Source organism: Rhea pennata, chromosome 8 (genome assembly GCF_028389875.1).
Source record: "Rhea pennata isolate bPtePen1 chromosome 8, bPtePen1.pri, whole genome shotgun sequence".
NCBI lineage: Eukaryota > Metazoa > Chordata > Aves > Rheiformes > Rheidae > Rhea > Rhea pennata.
This window is the reverse complement of record NC_084670.1, coordinates 21,371,474-21,398,011: the sequence shown is the minus strand read 5'-3', so window position 1 is coordinate 21,398,011 and position 26,538 is coordinate 21,371,474. Positions and strand designations below refer to the sequence as shown.

The 26,538-nt window shown below is 38.0% G+C and overlaps 2 protein-coding genes across 16 annotated transcripts in view; one reads left to right on the top strand and one right to left on the bottom strand.

Annotated features, from left to right (window-relative positions):
- FRRS1 (ferric chelate reductase 1) overlaps positions 1-26,538 on the top strand; it is a 177,122-nt gene that overhangs the window by 140,827 nt on the left and 9,757 nt on the right. For 13 of the 15 annotated variants that reach the window (XM_062582132.1, XM_062582149.1, XM_062582150.1 and 10 more), the window contains one exon: positions 23,997-24,110. The gene's annotated coding sequence lies outside the window, so the exon portion shown is untranslated. Of the gene's footprint in view, positions 1-11,410; positions 11,496-20,905; positions 20,987-23,996; positions 24,111-26,538 lie in introns of those variants that run through there. The other 2 variants (XM_062582136.1, XM_062582137.1) reach the window with 2 other exon arrangements.
- PLPPR4 (phospholipid phosphatase related 4) overlaps positions 5,996-26,538 on the bottom strand; it is a 31,719-nt gene continuing 11,176 nt past the window's right edge. The window contains exons 2-7 of the mRNA XM_062582154.1: positions 22,841-23,026; positions 20,118-20,247; positions 18,603-18,798; positions 14,055-14,112; positions 12,627-12,800; positions 5,996-10,640 (exon numbers count right to left, since the gene is read on the bottom strand). Of these exons, the coding sequence (XP_062438138.1) occupies positions 9,303-10,640; positions 12,627-12,800; positions 14,055-14,112; positions 18,603-18,798; positions 20,118-20,247; positions 22,841-23,026 (2,082 nt within the window). The 3' untranslated portion in view covers positions 5,996-9,302. The remainder of the gene's footprint in view (positions 10,641-12,626; positions 12,801-14,054; positions 14,113-18,602; positions 18,799-20,117; positions 20,248-22,840; positions 23,027-26,538) is intronic.

The window sequence follows — 26,538 nt, the reverse complement described above, 5'->3', positions numbered from 1 at the left end:
CCAGGTGGTGTGTATTCTATGGAAGAAGAAAAGTAAAGACAGAGTGAAAGAAAGAAAGGCGTAAATACTACCTATTCTATGGAGTCACAGATTTTTGTGAGAGAAGAAGGGAGGATACCCAGGACATGGTATTAGTGTCATGTGAGGAGTGCCAGATAGTTTCATGGAGTATAAAGGTTTAGAAAAATCTGGATTTCAACATTTCTAACAGAATTAGAGAACAAATGAAACTGGACATCAGTAAGGTTTCCAGACCTCATTGTCATCTCCTGCTCTTCTCTCAGTCATGTCCATGCTGGTTAATCGCTGGCCTTTGTTGCTACCACTCTGGTTTGTCATTTCCCAGTCTGTTCCTGCTAATGACTTGCAAAGCATGAAGCCTTGCACCGGCTACTTTCACTGGATCAAGGAGAGCCAGGGCCATGTGAAGCCTGTGCAAGTCCAGATATTCTCTGTAGTCATACTAAGCGAAGTGTGTGTGGTTTCTTAGCTTCAAACAAGATCATCTGTTTATTGCTGAACTTCTGTCTCCAGAAAACAGAAGCAGGCAATGTGAAAGAAGAGAATATCAACGTGATTCACTACCAAAGAACTTCTCAGCTGTTACAAAGAAAGAACTATCATTGTTAAGGGCAAAAGGCTCGCATGATTGCATTGTCTCCTTGCTCCTCTTGCTGCTAATAGTTTAGAGCAGATTTCATCACGCCAGATATAGCAAACTGACTGTTCTACATCTATGACTGCTCATAAACATCTTTCATCTGATTTGATGACTTGCACTTGTCACGCATAAAACAACATAAAGACAGTTAAGGATTCACTAGTGTCACACCTTGCTGGCAGTTATAAAACAATTCTGGACATTTCAAGAGAATATTTTTTAATTATTTTTAATCTGTTAAAAATGAATGTAATCCACCCATCCATCATATATGCATCAGTGTGTGTATGTTATATTTTGACACTTTCTCATGTCAGGATTGCTTACCTGGACATAGCTGTAGGTGACAGCAGCACCTAGAAGATTCCCTGTTAGATTTCAACAGAAACTAGACATGAATATAAGTTTATTCACTCAGGTTGAATCAACAGTATGCACTTCACCAGGATATTTCTGCTCAGTGGAATTTAAATCTTGAAAACACTATGTGATTATGTTAGCTAACACATAAACAGTAAGAGAACTACAGAAGTTTTCAACGTCTACTATTGTAGTTAAAGAATCTTATTTGTTATGAATCCTGGGTCTTCACTGGCCTAAGAGACACTGTGTATATATATATGTATATATATATATATATATATTTTTTTTTCCTTCAAAGTTATGCAGATGGCAGTGTGAAAAGGAACAATATACACTACTTCTGTATTTTTGTCTTAACTTCTCAATTAGAAGTCCTTACTCTGGTATATACTTTCTAAGAGTAAATCTAACCAGGATAGTTTTCTTTTTCTTAAAACTCCTTTTAGGTAGCTAGGACCAATTGCAATAAGACAGATTTGGATAGAGAGAAGATAGACTTCGTGTTCTGTGGAGAACCAGTGTAGACACTGGTGGTATAATGTTTCCAGTGACGAGCACTGCTGAGCCAAAAGCCTTTCCCCTTCTAAGCAAAGTGAAGAGGCTCCAGAATCAACTGGATGCTCAGCTAAAATGCCTAAAAATATGAATTACTTCCATATTTAGAAAGCATATATCTTATTAAAAACACATAGATTGAAGGTACTTTTAACACTTCTACTCTTAACATGACAGATTTGTGATATTCATATCCAGAGGCATCTGCCCGCAGAAGTTCTAAGTCTTTGGTATCAGAGATGTGTAAATAATGTGAGTATCTGAACTTTTGAATTAATAGCAGCTTAATACAAATGAATTTCCTGTTCTAGAACGATGGAAGATCTTTTCATTAATGCAGGAAACAGTTACTGCAGTTTATATAAGGTCAACTCATGCTTTTTAATACAAAGCAGCATTAGTATGCAACCTGCTGCCACTGGATACCGTTATGCAGTGAAATTCATGTAGGACTATGTTTAGATGAACCACCTTATTTTGGTCTCACTGAAGAGAGCAAAACTGAATAATTTTCAAATGTATCATTTTTTTCCCTTTAAATGATACCATCTGAAATCTTCCAGGAACTGGCAGCACTGAGTAAAGATTAATACAGATTCAGGAGATTATAACATATTTGTATGTCTCTCTATCTAGCAAATATCATCTTTGTACCCTAAAAATAATACAGAGAACAGACTTTATATCTCTCCTTGTAAGTTGTTACGCTACTGTTTTGTTTCGTATAGTCAAATCCTTTTAAGGAAGTGAGAATTTGGTGGGTTCAAAATTCAGTGCATCAGCTAGATAGATATACTGAACTCCCTCTGGATAATCTAAAGCTACATGATGCCATAATTCTAAACAGAAATATGTTTGCACTTCACTGTAGAATTATATGTAATGGGATACTGACAAAATGGTATATAACATTTGAGCTTCAAAATGTTGTCTTTAAAGCCCTGTTTCTGCAGTGATTTGCACAGTGGCTTGTTTTTATTTGTTCGGAGCATTCCTTGATTCCGGAAAGAGCAGTTGTACTTTAGGTGAAACAGGCTGGTAACTTTACAAGACTGGGACGAGGCTGGTTGTAACAGAAGATCGGATACGCAGCGTTGTGGGGCTTTTTATTGGGTGCGTTTTGACATGTCAGGTTAATTAAACTCTTGTTGACAGTTGACTGCATTGTCCTGTTTCCTACACTTTTATAAAAGCCGCTCTTAAGGAGCTTGTGTGCGTAGTTTATCCAGGCTCATACAAATGGACACTTCCCAGCAGCAGAGGTAGAAGTGGAATGATGGCAGGCAGTGTGCAGAGCCTTTTTTTTCTTTTTTTTTTCTTTTTTTTTTTAAGTATTAATAATCTTTGTGTTTCTCAAACATAAGGGGTACTTCTGCCTAGGTCTGAGCAGTCTTGCCTGAGTTCTGGATGACTTTTCTTCAGTTTAGCTCTTCCCTTTAGCAGCGGTATGCTGGTAAAGCCATGAAATATGCATGTTTCCTATTGTCCCTTATGGCCTGCCACTGGAGGAACAGATTTCTTCTACATGAGATACAATCAACTGATGTTATTAGGCATATATGGAGCATCTGAAGAGCTTACTGCAGGCAAAGTGGAGAAATTTTAGAAAGAGTAGTTACAGCTTGTCACAATTTGTTCCTAGATTTAAACTACCTGTTTAGCTTTTGCTCTCTCTCTCTCTAAAGCCTAGCCTGAAGAAAGGAATACATAAACTTTGTGTGTGTGTGTGTGCGTGCACACGTATAGGAATACATAACTTTGTGTGTGTGTGCGCATGTGTGTATGTCTCTGCACGTGTGTGTTTGGAGTAGTGAGTTCCCTTATTTTCCTTTTGTATGTGCAATATTGATACATTTATTAGTTTCAATGCCTGATACATCCTGTGCTATAGGATTTGTGAAGACATTTTATTTACAGTTTTATGAACCTGATTGTAACGGTTTTACAATGTTCCTGCCAAATTAGCTGTGTACTGATCTGTCATGTAAAAGGTCTTCATAAATATATACCAAACAGAGTGCAATCTTGTCTCATTTGGCTTCTCACCTCTAAGACCTCTAAAGCTTTTTAAAAATCTAGCACAAAATAGATTTAAAAGATTCAGTTTAATCTCTCGTACTTTTTGACCTTTGACTGGGAGTCAGCTCACTTAAATTAGTGATAGTGTTACTGTAGCCAGGATGGTCTAAAAACATAAGATGTGGTTTATCAAAACAGGTAATTTCTTTACAGGATTTACAATGTAGTTGCTATGTCAAAGGTAGCCTTCAAAGGGGGGGGGGCTTCCTTTTTACCTAACTTTAAAATTTTCCCTTTTAAAATATTTGAATTAATTGTCTAGACTCCTTTGTAGCCCATGGAAAGGGGCATTGCTGAGGAGAACTCATTAGATAGATGTTAGACACCACTTTTCACTAGTTATATCCCAGAAAGGTCTGTTTTACTTTGTAGGCTGTAAAGTGGCTCTATATGGCAAGCACAGATATGTACATCTACTCTGAGATTTGCTTGGATAAATTCTAGTCTTTCCATATAAAAAAGACAAGATTTTTTACACAAATTTTTATACAAAATCAGCTTCTTGAACATATACAGGATATTTGTATATGGACATATACAAATAAAATTGCAAATCCAGAGAAAATGAACAGGACTGTTATTTTACTCCTCATGCAGTCATTGCTGCAAATACAAAATGTGAATAAAATGGCCTAGATTTGGAGGGATAAAGGTAGAAACTCAGCTGATGCGAGTGCAGGGAAAGGGCGAATCTGCCCCACTTTACATGACCAAAAATGGACTGGCCCCTTAGGACACAGAATCTTGCTCTGCTTCGGAAAGGCAAAAGGGCTTTGGCAAGTGCCTCATAGGAGCCTCTGCTCCTACTCGGCTTCTGTAACTTCCTCAGACGTGACAAACTCGTGCAGTGTGGTATGGTCTTGCCTCTGCCTGATGACAGTGTGTCTCATGTTGGCAACCCTGAGACGGCATTTAGTTCTTAGGTTTGTGTGTTTAGGAAGAAGGTTGGTATTTCTTGACACAAAATTACTATAGAAGAGCTGTACCATGACCTAATGCAACCAGGAGAATGGCATGCTGCCATCCCTGTCCAGTTAAGGCACCTCCGGAGATTGCTCCAGGCCTCTCTTGGTGCTTTGGGCACGCTTTCGGGGCCTTGCAGTGTTATTGAGAAAGTCTTACCTGGAAAGTGTGGGAGAGCCAGGGCTTTGTAGTCCTTCCCTGATGGCTCCACAAAGGGTCTTTCTGACCTGTACCTGGGGCATTGCTCCCTGCAGCTTTCCCAGGCTACCGATTGAACAGTGTAATCTCAGCTCTGGCCCTCATGATGTTCTGCTGGACTTCATACAGCCTCATTCAAGGCGTCCTTCTGCATGGGCAAGTAGCCCACTGCCACCCCAGCATCTACTGCTGGCCAAAGGAGAGGCTTCTGCTGAACCTGGTTACTCCTGTGGCATGGCCCCTACCTTCCCCAGCTTAAGCAAGAAGCAGGGAGCCCCTTAGGTCACTGCAGAGGGAGCAGCATCGTGCCAGTGCTTGCACTACCCCCACTCACAGGCAACATATTCCTTTTCTAACTCTCTCTTGCCTGAGGCCCCTGGTCTCATATGGTTATGAACTGGCAGTCCTGGGACAGGGATTGCCAAGTGACCCAGATCTGCCAGCACAGCTTGGCATGACACTAGCTGGCCCCAGCGTGCCTATGCTGCGAGTCCGCCTGCGCACGCGCACCCAGTGCCATCGCATCCTGCAGCAGTTTTTCCCAGATAAGAGAGTGTTTCTGACAGCAAGCTGCTCCATGTAATGTTCTTGATGGTTGCCAGGAATCAGGTATGCATTACCTGATGGTTGTGTCGTATGACCTAGCTGCTGGCTCTCTGGTGTCCTCCTGACACCTGCCCTCTCTCCACAAATTTGAGGAGGGGCCTCTCCATGCCAGCAGCCCTGCGCGATGCTGGCAGGGTGCTGCAGCGACATCAGGGCAGAGCAGCACAGGTAGCTGGTGACTGCTGCTCCTGCAGAACAAGCTTGTAGATGTTTGCTGACATGGCCTTAAGTTCCTGATGCGCTTGCTTTCCTTTTTTGTACCATGTTGTTCAGACCAAGACATGTTGTTTGGACATCATCCACATGACTTTTTACAGCTGTGATAGTGAGAAGCCTCAAAACCTGATGATCACTTTTATATGCCATGGGATACCTAATATTAAAAAACAGTTTTGGGGAGAATGGGGCTCTGCTTCACCACAGATGAAATGACTGAACACCAGTGAGGAATTTTATCTTTATTTTCATGATGTTAGCACAATAAACTCACACAGTAGCATTGATCTGTACTTATTTAACAAAATACATTTATAGCAATCTACAAATTCTTTTCCATTTGAAAACATTGCATAACATTTTAATAAACACAATACTTTATATAGAGAATTCTCATTTAAAAACATAGTTTATTTTTGAATATTTTCTTTTCTCAGTAAAGCACAGCCTAACAAAGAAATTCGTGCCTGTTAGCAAGTAAGAAAATTAGAACACTAAGATGTCACCTGTCAATTTATCTGATTAATTTTAAATTAAGGTATCAGTGGAATGTAAACAAAGAGTAATTTTACAAAAGGCTCCATATCAAATATACATGCAGAGGTCTGAGTTCCAATGTATATATTATTATATTTCTGTTCTCTAATGTAATATAATTTGATAAGCCATTATTAAAAACAGTAGCCTTTGGCACTTTGAGTAAAAAAAGAATATATCAATATTTATGTAAAGAACACAATTTCAATGATTACACAAGTGCTTTAAAATCTTTTGTTAAGAAATAGGAAAGCTTAGGAAAAATATCATACTGCACTTGAAATAGTGCAGCAAGTTTTAGAGTAATAAAAGCAACACATATGCCAATATATATCTGACTAAAACCAAGGAATAAAGAACAAACACTCCCACCAGGAATCCTGCTGTTTCCAAAACAGCTAAATTGCCAGAGGGAACATTTTCTAGTCTTTGCTTTATTGCCATTATTCTCCATTTCAATTTTCCATTATTTCCAGGTTCATCTACTTATGTTCCTTCCCCTGCACTTACAAACTAACAAATGATTGCATCTTACTTCCCTGCGTTGATAGGCCAACAGTGATTGTGTCTTACCATTCTGTTAAAGCTAATCCTACCTGCTTTGTTATGAACCTGAACTAAGCTCAAGCCAAAAGGTTTTGTTCATGACAATCCAAGTCAAGTGTTTGTAATTCCTAGGAACCTTGTAAAAAATTTGGTATTAAATACCAAGGACTAAAGATTCATTTATTTATTTAAAAAGCAAAAAAAATCTTGACTTGTAAATACTTGAGTCTGAAAACTTCTAAACTGAGAATTTCTAAAAAAATTATTTTTTTTCCCCTAGTATCTTTAATTTTCCCAGCTACCATGCATTGAGACAACATCCAACATATACAACCAATTGCAACCCTCCTGGTTATTTCCTTACACGTAGCCTGCAAAATGCACTCCACCCCTACCTAACATCAAATGCATGATGGGGTTTTTGTCTGTTACTAGCAGGAAAAGGGTGGTCATTTCTTTAAGGTCTAACCCTCTTCCACAGCAGTGGATGATGGGCAGGTGAAGGAAGCATTGCTTGACAGGGTTGCTGATGGCACCCAGCTAAGCCTGCAGCATCTGTGTAACTGGGAAGGTATATAAAGCTCTCTGTGAAAAGGGACTCTGAATCCTCTGAATTCTCTGCAGGTTAGCAAACACCATTCTCCCACTTCTGAGATTACTAAGGATTAGGGTTGATTTGGGATTTTGTTTTGGATTCTTTCTCTCTCTTTTTTTTTTCTCCTGGTTTGTGTGTGTGTTGTGCTATTTACCTTCTTAGGATGGGATGATGCTTCCTTCTACCTTCTGCTTGGTTGGGGAATGGTGGGCTTTTCCACCTTTGCCTCAGAGGTCTGTGGAGTAAAGTCAGTAGATAGGTACTGGCTATGCAGTAGATAACTGGTTCTCTGATACCCTGAATCAGAAGAGGACTTGGAGCAAGTCACCCCACTAAAAAAGCCTGAGGACAGACCTGAGCTGCTATTGTCTATTCAGTGAGGGGACAGCAAAGCCATTCCCTCCCCATCCTGGAAACCATCGGAATGCAGCTCTCCTTCAGGTAGAAGTGACCTAGGAGAGAATGAGGAGCTGCACTCGACAAGCATTGCCAGTGACTTCCTTCATGGTTTATGTTACTTAAATTCAAGCCAAACTAAAATTGAGTTTGTTTTCTAGCATGCCCAGGACGTGCCGTGCTTATTCCTTTTAGAGTTCTCTAGTTTATCAATTCCTGGCAACACAGATTTATGCAGGTAATTTTTTTTTTATATTATGAACTCACTTTACTAAAATAATACATATTCTCTCAGATGCAGACACCCTCCATATTATTAAGAGGGGAGGAAAAATATAATGCTTAAGGAGGGTATCTCCAGGGAGGTGAACAATAGTGGAGGTACAGTGCAACACTCTTAGGGATTCTGCAATACCAAGGCATTTCATCTTTAAAGCGAAGCATAAATTCCCCAAATGATGGTCACTGGGGTGAAACCTGTGATTGTTCTTGTGGCATGCTAAGCAAGTGAGGTGAATAACTGCTTCTAAATGTGAGCTAGAATATTAATTATGGTGTCCTTAGAAGCTGATCAGAAAGTGGTAATTTATTTTTATCTATTCATTGCTCACCTTTCACAATTGTGCATCTCATTGTTACTAGTTTCATGTATCATGTAGTTAAAAACTAACAGAAAAATGGAAGGGTTGCTGAAGGATAGAATGACAGATTTAAAAATGCAAAATCTGAATTACTTTTAGTACTTTAAAAGACCCCTTTAAAAACAATATTTAAAACAGTTCTACAAGTTAGCCCACTAAGAAGCAGCCTCTTCATTAGTAGCACCTGTTCTTAACAAAAGTTGAGCAATAGCAGCGAAACTATTCAAAATGGATAGTAATTCCATTCTAATGGAATGTCACCCACACATTTTTGTTGCAGTAGACATCTTAAAGAACTACACAAAACCTTTGCAATCTTTGAATGTGACAGATCCACTATAACAAAGCTGTAAATATTTCCTACTCTAAATGAATGCAGCCAGCATCATCATAGTATTAGCAATATTACTTTTAAAGTAACTGCACATCAATATGTCATGGTTTTGTAGAGTCTAGTAAGTTTGCAAATTTTTAAAACATTTAAAGTTACCATCAGCACCATTCTGTATTAAAGTTTTGGTGCAAACTCTGCAAAGGTGAATATTATAACACTGATACAGCCATTGCTGTGAAAAAAAATCAGTCAATTTTGGACACAAATATAAATAAAATAAAAAGTTGGCACATTCAGGAAATAAAGTGTCTGTGTTCAAGACCATTGTTTTGATTGACATCATCATTTTCAGATAAACATTTACAGTCTGAAGAAACAAGTTGCATGAAAGTGTTTCACATTAGTTAGGTTCTGGCATTGTGCTTTTCCCGCCACCACATGATTTGCACAGGCTCATACACATTACACATTGTCAGTGTTCAACAGAAGTTGGGCTGATGGTCAGTAATTTGGCACATCAAAGGTAAATATCAGCTCAAAACAAAAAGAGCAGAACCTGCATCAAGATGTGTTTTAATTTGTGGTGGTGTGGACCAGCTGATATGTCTTCTCTCATTCTTTGTAAGCTCGTGTAGGGGATGTGCCTTTATAGAAGATATTTCTGGTGTTCTCTGGACTGCTCCCTCGTTCAGGAATTAAAATGATGTTACCTTTCCTTCGAAGTGTTGAGTCCCGGCTAGAGGAAATAGACAGAGTCTCTGAGCCAATCTCACTTCCCTCCACTGGCGTGACTCTTATTGTAGTGATTCCATGGTGGTGATGCTCACTGTTATCTATGTTGCTCCTTTTCCTGTCACCTGACCCATAACTGTCTTTCAAGGAGTCACAGCTCTCAGAGTCTCTGTTGAGATCATTTAGCTCATATGTTTGACGAAGGGTGACTTTTTCAGGACCTTTCCATTTCCATGACCCACTTCCTTCACCTTCTGATGGCATCTGAATTACAGGTCTGTTATTTTCTGGATGGGCCTCAACTCTGACAATGCTACTCGGCTCATGGTCTGTCAAGGTTTTATATCTAATGGCTCCTGTACAAGTAACTGTACTTCCCTCTGAACTCTTTGGACTGCCTTGAAGCACTCCTTGCTGCTTAGACATGGCTATTACTTGCATGATTCTTGGCTGACTGTTGCTTCTACATGCAACACTTTTCTCAGCAGCCTTCAGCCACTTAGCTCTAGCTGAACTACTTTTGGGAGATGTGTTCACATTTTCCTGAGTCTCTTCAGGAATATGTACTAACTGAGATGAGCCAGGACGTGACTGAATAGAGACCCTTGGCCCACCAGAGAGACCTGAGTTGTTACAACCTGGTACGCTACCAGGTTGAATTTTCAGGTATTGGTTACTTGGGCCATGATGATCCCCATTTACACCCACTCTGGAGGGCTCTGAGCTTGATCTCATTTCAATAGCTCTTGGTGGTGACTGGCCAGATTCAGTCTCTATTACTTGCAGCGACAACTTTCGACTTTCATTCTTGTTCTTCCACTGAGAAAGCAGTTGTTTGGAGCGGGCAGAATCCATTGATGCATGAATTGTTGCATTTCGTCTTGCTGGATCTTCCAAGGATGGTGTGTTGACTCTTGGCAAAGTGTTGCTGAAAGTCACCATATTTTCTTTTCCCATTGGGCTTCGTGGTGTTATGATTTCTACATCAGCATTTGCTCTCTTGATGTTAGTCAGAGACCCTGAATCTCTGTGGTTTCTATTCAGGATACTTTCAGAACGGTGAGCGGCAATGCCATCGCTGCTGCTTCCATTTTTACCGGGCAAGATTCTGTTGGCGTCTTGACTAATGTCTGTAAAAGACCTTAGTGGTTCTCTGTGAAAATTCGGGTGAAACACGTTCTCCTCACTTGGTAAGAAGTTCCCCACAGCATACAAACCCTGATATTTGAATAGCAGTATCAGCAACCAATTATGGAAAAAGAAGCATTTTAAGATATTTTCATTATACTCTTCTGCCTTTAAATAAATACAGAGTGGTAGCATTAGTCCAGTTTAACTGACAGGACAGATTCACTTTCCTTTCCTCACCAGTGAATCCTTATTCTTATTTGAAATTCTGTCCTCATTCTGATACATCTAGGTATAAATGAAGTGGTCTCAGTATAATAACTAGGGCACATGGTTCATGGCAATAAATAGATGAGAAAAATATTTAGCCTCCTTTTATGTTCTTTGTTTTATATGGCAACAAATACTGCCGAAGAAAGAATGTTTTGTTACAAAAATAACAAAATTAATGTTTAGGGTATTCTGAGCAAGTTAAAGATATTTTACAGCTGCACTACTATCCTGATTTATTGAATCTTGTTCCAGCTTGAGCTTCTCTGCTCTGTGGTTCTGCCTTTTCTACTGCATAATAACCATGTAACATAATATCTACACGATAAAACAATTTATCAACTTTAAATCAATTGCTTTCCAAGCTGTACATGACTGTAACAAGATTAATTTGTAATACATTTTCTAATTCAGCAGACTCCTTATAAGATGGTACCATTTAAAAAAAATTGAGAGCTTATTTTATGACAGGCTGAAATGCTTGACTCAATCAATTAGTTTACACATTCCTTACACTCCTTTCAGAGTTATCTGTAGTTCACAATTTTTCCTCTCCCCTTCCTCTTATCAATGTGTTGTTTTCAGGACAGATCTACTGGCTATTGGGTATCTAGAACAATGCACCTCTTTGATATATGTTGTCATGCAACAGCATATGGAGAAGATTAACAAAGAACATACTTGTTTGTGGAATTCAAACATGGGAACAACAACTCCATTTATAAAAATCTTCAACAGCTTAATCATTTGAAATAATATTCCCAACAGAGAGTGTTTTTCTGCTCACGGTGCAGTCATAGAAACTGACTTAAGTAGCTCATAGGGTTTCTATTATCTGCCCCGGCTGCTGTCACTTCTACCGCACAGTCACCCTAGTAGACCATCTGCACATAAGATTAGATTATCATTCCACAAAAATAATGTGACAAGATATGATCTTATTTTAGCATTACACAAAAATTCATCACTGACTTCTTCGAGGGCAAAACTGGATGAACTGGCTGTTAAGACCCTTCTGCCCACACTGGAGCCCAAAATGTTGTCAGCAGAAGTTCCTGATTGCTCTCAGGCACCTGGGTTGATATTCTGCTGAATAGCTAGGGCAACAACAGTCAGGTTGGAGACATACTGAGAGCAGCAAGCAAAGGCAAATGCTTGATGAGTTTCCCACTGACGGATACAGAGAGACTTACCTATGGGCCCTTCTGAGGTGCTGCCTCTGTTCCAACCCAATACAGAGAAAAAGCATTGGAGTAACCTGTTCTGGGCAGCCCATTTCCCCTGCATCATTCCCATGTATCCTTCCTCCAAGGGATCCAAAGAACTACAGAGGCGTAATACTGCCTTTGATTTCCTGCAAGTTCAGCTGTTTATTCAATTGCGTTGCTGACCATTTGAGTTGAATTTTGACTATTTTTGAAGATCATAAAGCTAACGTTGGCAATATAAATTCAGGCTGGCAGTAAATACTGATTAATAATTTTCTTGTAGAGTAAAAAAGTGTGGAGTGGAAAAGCTGAGTATCTCTAAGTATATCATATTAGAGCTGTTTCAGTATACAATGCTGGACCATTATACATCACTATGCACATTGTGATGGCACTTCAAATTGAAATATGTATTTGCTTTTTCCTGTTTATTTTTAGAAGTAACTACCCCAACATAGTCATCTTTAACAGATTTTTACTATATCTTTAATTATTGTATGTGACCATGATGAAAGATTTTCATAAAACATGCTGGTATTCCTATGATATACTTAGAAATTTTATGTTCTAAAACTTACTACATCCATATTATATTTACCAAATAGAGAGCAATTCCTCCTCCTATGAGAAAGCCACAGTAAACATCAACTGGATGGTTCTTATACTGGGTGATACGAGTCAGACCACATATAATTCCACAGATGATAAAAGCAAAGACAAGGAGTGGTTTCAGAAGTTTTGAGGAGTCTGTTAATGTAGAATTGAAGTACATCTTAAAAGAATAGAAAAAAAAAGTGGTTGAAGAGAAACTCAGGTTTACACAAGAAGAGATGATTTTTCTTGCATTAAATATTTCTTTGATACATTCTTTGACACATAGATCACTATTATATGGTATTATTGCACAGTCAGTTTCACTAATTTTGTTTTACATCCTTGTTAAATTTGATTATTTACTGTAGGAAAATCTGAAATCACAAGGGACAGATTTCTGAAAGCTTAGGCATTGTTGCTTATTAGGATAAGGATTTTATGCCTAAATACTGTTCACAGTCAGAGCTTAAATGTTCTGTAAATGTGAGTAAGGAGTCACCACTTCTGAAATACAGCAGGCAGATGTCATGCCAGATGACAGCAGTATCCTGTTCTAACAAAAGCTACCAGATGCTTTAGAGAACCATTTCTCAGCTGGAGGCCATGAAGTGAGGGAGGCTACAAGAAGTAGAGATGGTTTATCAGTATTATTCCAGCTTTTGGCCTTTCCCTGGACAGAATAAATATACTCTGGCAAACTCCCAGTACACACAAAATTCCATTATCTAAACCTTATTAACTGGTTGTTGTTGTTTGATGAGTTTTTATTATGAATTCTTTTTTTTTTCCCTTCAAATAAGGAGTCACTCATACAAACATGGGACGCTGAACTGCAGAAATGCCATTGGTCAGAGGTGGGAAATAAGCTGTGATCCCTGCAGCATGTCCTACTATTCCTTGCTAGTTACTGTTGTTTTCTAGTCACTTGCTCTGTGGTAGCACCTTGGAGGCCTTTGGAAGTGGTTGTGCCATTTCATCCATGCTGCAATTCTATGGAAGTCAAGTAAAACTAGATCACATAAATGTTTGCTTCTTAAAGTTTAAGATAGTGAGTCAAGTGAAGACAGCAATAAAGAAAAAGGCAGAACATATAAAAGTTCATTTGAATGGTAAACTATCACCCTATAAAACAGGTACACATTATATCTTATACATGGATAACATGAAGCATTAAATATACTTTAATATTACACTCCACTACAACAGATAATGTTGCTTCTTAACAAAGAGTGTGAACCAGTTATATCCTTACTGTATTCTTAGAAACCTGCTTTTATTTTAGCTGTTAGTAATTCTGATTTTGCTGTCAAACTGACAGGATAAGAACTTATATCCTTACTACGTTAGGTAAGGCACCACTTTACAACATACAGCAAATGACATTCTGACTTTTCTCTTGTATAAATGAAAATGAACAAAGTTGATTACTCACCGAAATGTACACAGCTGCAAAGGCTGCCAGGGTGGCATGTTGAGAAGGGAATGACTTTCTGCCAAGGAAGGAGATTCAAATTATGCTTTTCAGTTCAAAACAGTACTGTACTAACGTTCACTTGGAAAAAAAAAAAAACACACTGGGTGGTACAGTCATTTTCAGCTTACACATCCTAAGCAATGTATGATCCTTAACACTTCATTTCTAAATTTCTTTTCTATAGTCTGGAGAAAGGACCAAAGTTAATAAAATGCTTTTTTTGAATTAAATACTCAACATGAAAGTCTTTTTGTGAAATAAGAAAAGAATGTGAATGAACGAAAGACTGAATATTTGATTTTAAGACAGAAATTTCCATAAATTTCTGTAATCATTTTTTAGTAAGTACCTAGTTATTCAACTTCTTTAATGCAGGGACCTCGATCTTATGGTTATTCTCACAGCCTTCACTGGGGCTCTTTTCAGTGGAAGGACTCATCAGCTATGTATACACTTTGACAATCAGGACCTACCTAACTTCAGGAACTGAAATAATATGAAAAAAGAGAGTATCACAAATGATAGGTAAAATAAAGACCTTTTCTCCAATGGCATAAGTGGGTCTACAGACCTCTTATAATCTGAAGGCTTAAGATTTGCAGCACCCTTTTGCCCCCCTGAAATGTCTCACACTGGCAACATGGAGATACTGCGTAGTCTGTGAGACTTACGCTTTGTGCCCTGCTTTTTGCTCTAGTAATGGGGGTATGCAGGGCATTGAGAGGTATCCTTATTTGCTACATCATCATGTTTATCTTTTACTAGCTTTCTAACCTGGTAGGTGTGAATGGAATGCAAGAACTTGGAGAGGGTGTTTTAAGAGTTATGAAGCCCCTTCCTGAGGTGCAGATCAAGAGAGCAAATGAAAATATATCAAAACTGTGTGAGACAAAAGGCAAAGATCAAGGTATATTCCTGAAATTGTTGAGAGCTTTCTGCTCCCACTGAAGAGCCAAGGACTTGAATGATCTGAACGGGTTCAGCAGTCATTTAGCTACTCAGATGTGTTTTGCTGTCCTAACTGGGCTTCATGTTCCTACAGCCATTCTGCTAGCAGCACCTAAATTAACTACTTTTAAATAGCAGGGACTGAAATACAGTCCTTTGTCCTTAGACAAAGGAATCGTTTTTCCAAAGAAGCAGCATCTGCACTCTAAATTTCTTCCCTACGCATTTTACCTTGTCTGTTCTAAATAATTCACTAGCAATTAAATGTATGCATGTAGTTCGGTGTGAATGCCATGCTGCTGACCTAAATTTGAGCCCATGGCTCCAGCAGGCCCTTGATTCTGTCCAGGTTAAAATCAGCATGATTCCTTTTCATTGATAAGGACAGAGATCTAAATCTTTCCGTTTTTTGTATCTGAACAAACCTTTCACAATGAAATCCAAGGGGAACAAGTTCAGGGTTGAGGACAGAAAGCTAAAGACATGAAATGATTGTAAATGTTCATAATGACAAATCAGCTACCCCCTCCCCTTTGCAGGTTTTACTGTAAGCATAAATCTACGTACACTCTCTGTGGAGCAAATGTGTAGATTTGATTCTATGAATTTTAGTACCATTCAGAACTTAACCTTAATTTGACAGCATTTCTGTGGTATATAAAGTGTGTCACTATGCAACACTTGATTTTCTATTTATTCTACTTTCTATTTATATGCTTTTAGGGCAAGCACAGCATGTTACAGAGTAAATGCACTCTGTGTGCTTTCTAATGGTGAAATTACTTTTGTTCTTCTTTGTTTGTTACCTATTAATCTAAAATGAAAATAATTCAAGGTAAAAATATATAGCCATTCTGTATGGCTCTATATTGAGAAGGTAAACAGAAGTCTCAGAGAAAGCATGCCCAGAACTCAGAAGACAGTGTATCACTCTGCTTGTGCTTGAAGATGGATAGAAGGGGAAGAAAGATGAGAGAGAGTTGTACTGAACAAGAACATCAGAAATGACAGGGAATAGAGAACTCATTGAGGATTTCAACATAAATGGTTGAAAAGGCTCTTTGAACAGAGGAAAAATGAACAAAGGAAACCACTGGACATTCAGGGATGTTGCAGAAAGTTAAATCATACAATCAGCTGGATGATTACGTATTCTTCTCCATACTTTTCATAGGAAAGTCTAGATGCAATTTCTGGAGCCAGAGTTTCCAGGAAACACAAATTATAAATGAAGACAAGTGCCTTACAAGCTGAAATTGCTAAAGTAAATTAACTTCCTGGACTGGAGAAGTCATACCACAAACTCTGTTACAGATGATAGAAGGGAGTATTGAAACAGTAACAAATGCTGACAACCTTGGTATAAGTAGAGACAGACATCAAGAAGCAATAATTTAATAAAGTGAAGATATAATAAAATTTAATTAAGGAGAAACTGAGGGTGGTGCCACAATATTATACCAAACATACCCTCTATGATGGGAATGAATTAGAGATATCAATATAAGGTCATCTTTGTAAGGAAATATGAGCATACAAAAACTGACTGCTTAGCCTTCATCTGTTATAACAAATTTAACTGTTTTTTGGGAAGTGATGATATTTAAACTTAGGAGTGATGTAGCAATAAATGCCCTATTAGAGATTATAATGAAATGACCTGGATGTAATAATGGAAAAAATTCTGCAAAGATAGATGCCTGCTCACAGGTAAAGCTAGACTGATTTCACTGTGACTCCATGTAGATAGAAATGCTTGCAAATGTTAGGCTTCGGTGCCAATATCTGAGTAATAGCAAATGGTTATGTGAAAAGAGACAGTGGAGTGAAGGCTGACAGTAATTCTGGTGATAACTTTCACCAAACTGTTGACCAAATGAAGCTATAATCCTTTGTGCCACCTCTGAATCTGCCCACATTCATAAGTTGAAGAGATATAACAAATTAGTCAATGCTAATTACAAGTCTCAGCGTACTGGACACATCTAAAACTAAACAACATGCAATAATTATGGGTCTCTAGACATCTGTGAAATTGGTTTGTCCCAGTGAAAGGAGATGGATTACAAGATTTGCTGGAAGATACTTAAGTAGTGAATGATTTTGTGATTCACAAGCATGCCAACCATAGAAATTAATGGAAAAAAAAATAGAGTGGGGGAGAGGTGCCTTAATGTTATAGACAGAACAGTTTAACAATATCCATATGACAAAAATATAGTATCATGAGATATAAAGTTAAAATGGAAACTAGCATCTGTGTCTGCATATAAAATAAGAAAGTAGTGCAGAGCTTTAGAGAAGACATGACAGAAATGACACAGCTTCATGCCTGCTAATTGGGTACACAGAAATTATGTAGCTTAGAGACAGAAATTGCAAACATTTCAAACATTCTATAATTTTGCTGTATTTTTTTGTGGGGGGAGCTGGAAATTAAAAAAGCACTGCATAGGAAAAAATTTGAAGGACTGCAAAGCATTCAAAAGGATGCAATATAAATGACTAATAGACGAGAAGTTAACCTTGTGTGAAAAAGATAAGGAAGACTGGTATCATATTCAGTGGAAAGAAGAGCTTTATGATTTCTCAGTGGGGTAGTACATATATTTAGGACACACAGTAATAAGGTCCTTGATCTAGGATATAGCAAGTATATATATGTGTGTGTGTGCATGTGTGTGTGTGTGCATGTGTGTGTGTGTGCATGTGTGTGTGTGTGCAACTTACTGACTTAAATCTCTAAATTCCTTGTTTAAATCTATGACCTGTCATCAGTAATTATCACCATTTGATCACATCTAAGTTATTTAAAATAAGGTATGTAGTGTAGGTTATATTTCAACTTGAAAGATACGCAATTTCCAAAACCTTCTATTACAAACAATATTAATTTCTACTGTTGCTGTCTAAGTAGGAAGGCTAAAGACTAAATGACCGAGGAGGATGAACCACAAGCTAGGAATTCTGTGAAACCAGAGGCATGTGTTTGGGAACACACGTTTACTGCTATGGTCTTTTCTCTGATGAAGAATTTGCTCAATAGCTGTCAGTATCAAAAAATCTAATCAAGCATAGAATTGGAGAACAAATAAAGCCAAACAAAACCCAAAGCCAAACCTGAAAAACTAAGCCCCAAATGCCAGGACAGTAATGCACAGTATATAGAATACAGATATTAAGTACTTGGATAACTTCTCTCACCAGTTGATATGGAGAACTTATGCACATCCTACTGGGAAAAGCATTAGAAACATCAATTATTATAGAATTATTATATTAATAATTGTATAGAAAATTATGTCTCTTCTGAAGCAGAGAAAATAACTAGCTACTCATGACAGGGCTTCCCAATCTGACAGAAAGGCTTCCAAAGTCCCCTGTTGGCCTAAAATCTTTAAACAGAAAATTGAACATCACTAAAAAGACACATTCTCAGCTTTATTATTAAAAAACCAGCAAAACTCATACAGACTTTAATTAAGTCTTGGAACTAGGACAGAAAATAATAACAACAAAGGATACTTAAAAATGTATACAGTGAAAGATAAAACCAACCTTCCAGCATTGATAACATTGACATCAGCTCCAGAGCAAATATCTTCCATAACATAGGAGTTCTCTGAGCAGGATACGTTTAAGGATGTATAGTTAGGCTTGCAAACAGTCAGGAAATATGGTGCCTGATATCCTGTTGATAGCTGTATAATATCAGTAATAAGAGCAGTAGAACAGAGACCAAACACATGAACACCTAGGAAAGAAATCAGTAGAACTTGTTAATTTTATTATGATCTTTGTAAGTGTAAATTGGATAAATTCATGGTGACACAGACTTCCAATATGGTGGCTTATAGCATTGGAGATTTAGAGAGGATTTAACTGAAAACTCATTTTTTTAAATGAAATCTTATTGCAGAGCAGAATAACATAAAAAAAAAAAAAGGATCTATTTACTTACGTTTAGGAAATCGAATTTGTTTTCTTCTAGTCAATAATTAACATTTAGTTCTGATGGCTTGGCCTTCTCCAGCGTCTTTGTACATACACTGGAGCTGCACATTTGGAAAGCAATTTGAGCTGACTGAAGGAGAGCCATTTATATGCGCACATGTGCTCATTCAATCCTTGAATATGCCCACTAAAATTGGTGTTTTTAACAACACAGCTGCCCAGTACTTCACTGCTCTGAGGAGCCGCTCTCTTTTTTACCACTGGAGACTCAGAACTAGCAATAGCTTTGGCTACCTTCACACCTGTGATGTATTTCTTGTGTACCAAGTCTTTGCCGCTCTTTGCTTTCCTGGTTATGTAGCTCAAACTCTTCTGTCACGCACTCCAGCACTTCCCTGCTTGCCAGCCTACAGAAACCTAGTGTATAGTCCTCCTTCTTGGCTTTCATTATGCCCATCCTTGTTTTTGCTTAGGCTGCTCTCTCTAATGAAAGTCTGTTACAACACAGAAAACCTTTCTTTAGGCCACTCAGTGATAGAGGAACTTAATTGTAAGAGGGGAGCAAAATCCAGTTGCCCTTTCAAAAACAGTTTTAGTAAATACCAATTAAAGCAAAGTAAAATAGAACAATTCACTAAATTCCTCCCTATCATTAACTTGATGGGCTCTAGCCATTTTTTAAGAGGTAGATAAACACATCCCAGAAAAAGCATGTCAAATCTACTGACAGTTTCTGACAAGTTGTTATTGTCATGCTATTCCTGAATACTCTGTTAGCTGGGTTGAGATCTTATAATGCATTGAAGAGATGCAGGAACAATTAAAAGAAAGCCAGCTAAAGGTGGAGGGGGAGAGAGGAAAAACAAATAATTCTTTTAGCAACACTGACAGTAGTAGAGGAGAGGAAAGGGAAAATGGAGAGTGTTGATGCTGCATTATTGAATATGGAGTTGTTCTGTCATTCCATTTGACAGTTTCTTCTAACATTTTTCTGGCAGAAGATCTGTGCCAGTGACAGTCCTGCCCTGTTCTAAAAGGCTATTTCAGAAAAAGAAACTTGCATGATGATAATTGAATGTACAAGGAAGACTCTTCTTGTAACTAAGATTTGAAACCCACCAACAAATCTGACAGCTCTTCTAAGAAAAGAATTGAAGTTGCATCCTCCTGCGTTAATATTGGCCTCTGTTCCAATTCCATTTCTTCTTTTGGACAGGCAACAGTAGAGAATTCCTTCTCCTACCATTATCTGCAATGACAAAGGAGTTGTTAACTTAATGAAGCTGTTATTCAGAAGACAGTGATTGAATTTAAAGGACTGAAATATAATTATAACACAACAAATGTCATCTACTGACAAGTACTTGCTTTTAAAAGATTTGTATCAATATGTAAACATTCACTAATGCACTTTAGCAGGAGTGGGAGCAGGTGAGAAGGTGGCACTGAAACTGAATGCAAGTGGCATAAGGTTTTGGAAGGACATTATTATTATTATTATATGTGTATAAAGTGCTCAGTGGAATGGTGTTCTTGATCTACAGCTGAAATTTGATGCTTCTACACTTAAAGAGTAGTATTTAAAATATTGCCTTGGAGGAGAGATTTTCTAATGCCTCTGAGGTGGTTTTTAGCTCTCAGCCTTGGCCACACGCCTAGCAATCCCTAGCAGGTTCTAATTACCTGGCCAGCTGATCTTCCTAATTGTTTAACTTGGCCTGGGTTTTAACCAGATCCACAGAAATAACAAAAGTTCTGTCCTTATGGCCCTCTGAAAACACCAAGCAAAAGAGATGATGACTGAAGCCCGAGAAAAGCTTAGACTAGAAATAAGGAGGAGATTATAAATGAAAACAAAATGTTACTTGCTGAAAACCCTGGAACTAATCACAAATTTGCAATTTCAGGTTTGAGTGTTCTTCCTGTTAAATAGTGCAACAACTTGGAAATCTCTACAGGGCTGAATCCAGGCTGTGTTGAAATGCTGAAATGAAACGGGCAGTTCTCACCTGTAAGAGGAGATTCATTGTGTCTATCTGCAGATGCAGCAGAAAAGTAACATAGACAATGCAAAAAGCTTACTATGCATTGAGATGCTAAAACATCTGAATTATGAAGAATCTGCTGTAATTATCCATTAAGTTTGTACGTATTAACAGCCCTAGGCTTGGAAGGAGGGAAATACAATGGGCAAGCTTAGCTAACCCTTTGTTAATAATATTAACTGCTTCAATTTCTTTCCCAGAAAAATTGAAATAGTGAAGGTAGTCTCTTGGAAAAGTCAGTGATAAGGGATATTTAAGGAGTTTTATTGTATGAGAACTACAGTTACTATTATCTGTCTCCATTTGGTCATTTTACAGATGAAACTTTTCCATTGGAGATCAGCAGTATTTTACATTTAAGAAACTGAGAAACTTTATGTCTAGCATAGGGAGAAACACCAGAAAGGTAGATTAACTTGTGTGATAGAGGAGCAAATAGGGAAAGACCAAGGCCTATGACAAGAGGAAAATTCAGAAGCTGGAAACAAGACTGCCACAGTAGAGGAGGCAGTCGGATCTTCTGATATAGTCAGCAGTGACTCTCTCTGAGTATTTGGTGTTGGCTGCAAATGCCTATATCTGGAGCACTATAACTCTTAGGTTCTAGTTCCTAAGCAAGTGCAGTTTTTAGTCTGACAGTTATGCAAAACCATTCAAAATGGCTTCCAAAGAAACCAAAATCAGAGTAAGAAGAGTTCAGTTTTAAAAAGAACAAAACACATTGGTGACTGTAGGGAGGACAGTGACTGATGATTCTCATATGGGCATCCCATTTTAAGGGATTTTGTAATTGCAAATTGCCACTGTCATGAAGGAATAAACTAGTTGAATTCAAGGGAATTTGGTGAAGTTAGCAGCAGGGCTAGACGTGTTTGTAGCTGGCCTTGTGGAGGTGCCTAACTGAGGAGCACAGTCACTGCAGTCATGGAAGAGGAGAAACCCTTTCAGAAGACTGATTCAGATTTTAGGTGCCTGGAATCACCTGCTGGAGGTGACTTTCTCTCTCCATTGGCAGAAGAGGAGTGGTATGAGAATAATGCTCCTAGCAGAGGTGCCTGAAGTCAGGTGCAGTGAATCCCCTCTAGGATACAGAAAGAAGAAGTCTTTAAATTTCATTTTAACTTGGCACAGCAATTCGAGTAGGGACTGTACTTACTTATAACAGACACTTTATTTCACTTACTATAGTGTCCAAACTGCTCATATTCTGACAGGAAGTTTCTGTTCTACAGAAATCATGTTCTCCCTTTGGACAAGCCATTAAACCAGTTTTCTTTATGCCTGATTTTAATGACTGATTAACTCACAATTGAGAAGAGTCCCTGTGCTGTTTTGGAAAGCATAACAGTACCACTGACAAGACCAATATAACTTCCACTGAAAAGAGCTACCTCTAAAGAAAGTGGCATGTTAAGGGTTGTAAATGAAAGGCTCCCATTTCCAGCAAAATGTTGAATTTATGGTGTATCTGTGAATAGCTCAACTCTATCAAACGTTTGTGCAGCATAACAGTGATTAAAACTATTTTGCATGCAAGTGTGATGCCCACAAGGCTGTTTCTGCACTTTAATGCCCACAGTCAGGGCAGCATGAGTGGAAGAGGTGTTACAGGGAATGTTTTAAGGAGGGTATCTTTTTCTGCTACTAAAGGGTAAAAGTTGAGGTTAGAATTCTAAAGAAAGGTAGTTAGCCTGGATGACACTCTGTAACCTAACTGAAGCCAAAGCCACCTTTCTTTCTGCCAGCTGAAGCTCCATTCAGAATCTTTAATAAGTGACAGTGGCACCTCAAACTTACCGTAATTGAAGGTCCAGCAAAAACCAAACTAAGTAACATCAAGAAGGGAACAGCCTCTTGTGTAGGTTCAATGTATGGCATACTCAGACTCTTGTCATAGCAATTAAATCCAGAGTGAACTGGCTTGAAGACATCAGTAAGTTCAAGAAAATAGAGGCTAACAACAGAAGATGCCAATATTGGCAACTAGGAAGAGAAGAAAGCAACAAATTAGTTTTCAGAAATGGAATAGCAATGCTTTTGCAAAGACAACATAGTCTGTTAATCTCTGCAAAATTTGTTATTTACGTCTTACTGCTGCTTGTTATTATCCATTTTACCATCTTTAAATAATTAATTCTCCAGATACATGATACTACTGAGTTGATAATCAAGTATCCCTATTGTCAACTTAGCTAGTCAAGATGCCTGATTCAATCATCAACCCACATAATTTAGTCTTTTTATCTATGCATCATTCACAGGCAAACTCTGATTTTTCTTTTTTTTTTTTTTACAAATGAAAGTTTGAGGACTGCAGTCTCCCATGCAGGGCCATGGTGCTCTGCTGTTCATCATCACCCTCTGTTTGAGCCTTTAGCAGCTCTGTCATATATATGACAGTGTTTATACACAAGCCAATTGGATTTAACTTTCAAAGTAACATTTAATGAAAAAAAAAAAAACCCAAACTCTCCAGGGCTTCCCTGGAATCTATGATATACGTGATAATATAGTGTATTGCCTTTACCTGTTTATTTTTGCAATTCTGTCTTACAAAAAACTTTTGCAAGATTCAGTCTGCATAGAACCACAATGATCATAGTTCACAATTCTTTTATCTTCTAGGTATTTAGTGATTTTACCCTTCACAATTACTCATTAATTTATTAAGACAGAAGCTGGCCCCTCTGGGGATAAGCTCACCCCAGCTTGCCACCAGCTCCACAAAGCACAGACTGTGCCGGTAGGTCTCTGTGGAAGGAAGTTGTTCAAGGGAAACAACAGCAAAGGTGGCCTTCTGCAGCCACCGGTTTACAGGAGAGGAGGCAAGGCAGCACTGCCTCCGTGTGTAGTGGGGCATTCAGAGAGAACCAGTAGCTTATGGTAGTTCCCTGCATCTTCTTACCGAATGTCTGGTAAATTCTCAAGTAAGTTTTTGGTTTTTATTTCTCAGAGTCCTCACTGGAGATGCCATATTATCCTGTCTACTTGGAGATGCCAATCACTGCCTACTTCTCCACTGGGATGCAATGACTCCCTCCCTATCTCCTTGCTGCAACAAAGACAGGTATATCTAGATTATAGATAATAGGATGCTATCTGCCCATCTTCTTCCCCCTCCTTTTTAAGATGGCTACCACATTAACTTTTCCTCACTTTTAACTGCAGCTGCAAAGCACAACGCTTGCAATTACTAAATAGACTTGCTTAGACTGATAACATTGTACCACATAATATATATATATGTATTACTATGCATAATATAGTACAACCTATAATAAACATATGCAATATATAATACAATATATAATGCATATTTTGCATTATATAATATGAATACTGTGCATTATATATATTTATAATATATTGGATTAATTGTATAAAACTTAACTAATTTGAATCACGCTTCCTGTCCATCACAGGAAGAAGTCAAATTCTTTAGCTAGATGCATTACTTAATACTACTCTCTTCATGCTGGATGCAGTCCCTGTTGACAGTAATGCATCCACGCGCAATCAATCAACAAGTGCAGACTGTCTCTAGTCACTTCATAGAAGTGCAGGGATCAAAGTGGACTTCCCCATTCAGGGAATAATGAAGATTGTTCCTTCTAATGTCTGTGAGTACACTGTGAACTCAGCTGTGGCACTGCCTGCCCTTCTCCCCGCAGCTGCACAGAAGCCCTGGAGGCGTCTGGGCCAAGAGGCCTGTCCAAGGGCTGGCGTGCTGCTCCCCTGGTGCGCGAGCAGCTTGGGGAGGGAGGGAGTCTCCACCATTCCTGCTGGGCACTGAAATTCTGCACATTTGAACTTGTGCAACCTCACTCCTGAACAGCATTTAACTATTCAGGGATTTGCAACATCTTCTATCATTAATTATTTGAAAGTCATACCTTAATGACTTAGGCAGGGTCCAGATCTCACAGAGCAAAGCCTCTTACAGTAAGGCACAAACCTATTCCAATGAGCTAAACGGGCAAGATAAAGTAAGTTTTATAACAAAGGATTACCTTTTAATTTTTATTTATTTATAATAATAATAATAATAATTATTATTATTATATTATTTTAAGAAATTATGACCTTTTATCCAGATGTCCCCAAAAGTCCATTTCCTGGGATGGAAACATAAACCAGGAAGACTGATGGGTCACTTTTCACCTAGAGTTTCTTCTCCATTGTTTATCTTTCCATTTCTCTAATGTTAAGAAAAGGAAACCCTCTCCAGGAACAACAGCCTCTGCCTTACCCACAAGTAATTACTCTGATTATGGTATTCTTAGATAAGCAACTGTTTTAAGTGGCAATACTGAACTATCATAAATAGGTCATATAGGAAATGATATTTAATTATGAGTTATTAAAATAAGAGATGTGGTTAACTTTCATTTTTAAAAACTGCTGTTTGTGTTAACTATAATTTTATTGTTAACTATAAAACAAGGAATGATGAAAATTGCATTTCTCTGTCTTATAGCTCCTCTGAGCTGTGCACTGCAGGACTACCATATTATTTCTGACTCTAATTACCCATTCCCCTAGAAGAAAAGAAATAATTCTAAAGGACTGTAAATTCCCAACATAACTGCTTACAATACTAATGAATAGGTTTATAGTCAATTTGCTATATACAGTATGTCAGATCCCACAGGACATTTTTCTTCATACCTTTTAAAAATATAAATATAAAATGCATCTTCAAAAGGCTAAAGAAAAGCAAATGCTTCTACAGTCTTCTAAAGATTGTAAGTGGCTATTTAATATATGAATATTTATTGAGTGTTCTGCTTAAGGCAGCAGTTGCTCTATAATTACAGACTTTAGCTCACAACACCTTGAAAATGTCGAATATAATTAGATGGTATAATGTGTATTGTTTTAATTACAAAGTGGAATAGGAATTTTCTTATTCCTAATTAGAATAGTAAACCCCCCCGACCTCAGCCTACATATCTTAACTAATAAATTTTTATGCTCTTGCTTCCTTAGTTGGCTAATAGACAATGTGTCTTGTAGTCTGTAACTTAGACCTGGAAAGGTAGAATATGACCATATGATCTATTTGGGTCAAAGTCTCTTTGGCTCAGAGACTTTGAATGAGGACCATGAAAAGTTTTGATCTGGGGTTTATATATTTACAAAGAGCCTTTCTTAAGCCACAGGACTGTGTTATTAATATAGATGATAGAATTTTTATTGTAAAGATCTTGCTGCATTGAGCAAGGTATTGTGCAAGCATAAAAACAGATGATCTGTATTCCCAAGGATGAAGCAAGGATGAAAATCATTCTCACCAAGGATAGAAATACCTAGAGATCTTGTAAGGAGAACAATAAGAGGTGCAAAGCCTTAATTTTTTACATATTGCAGGACAAAGTGAAAACCAGCCATTAGCCCGGGAGTGATTTACCTCTCTGAAGCTAAGGGATATATAACAAATCTTGTTCTGGGCCAAAAGCCACATGACCTAAATCACATACCGCAGCTTGCTGAAA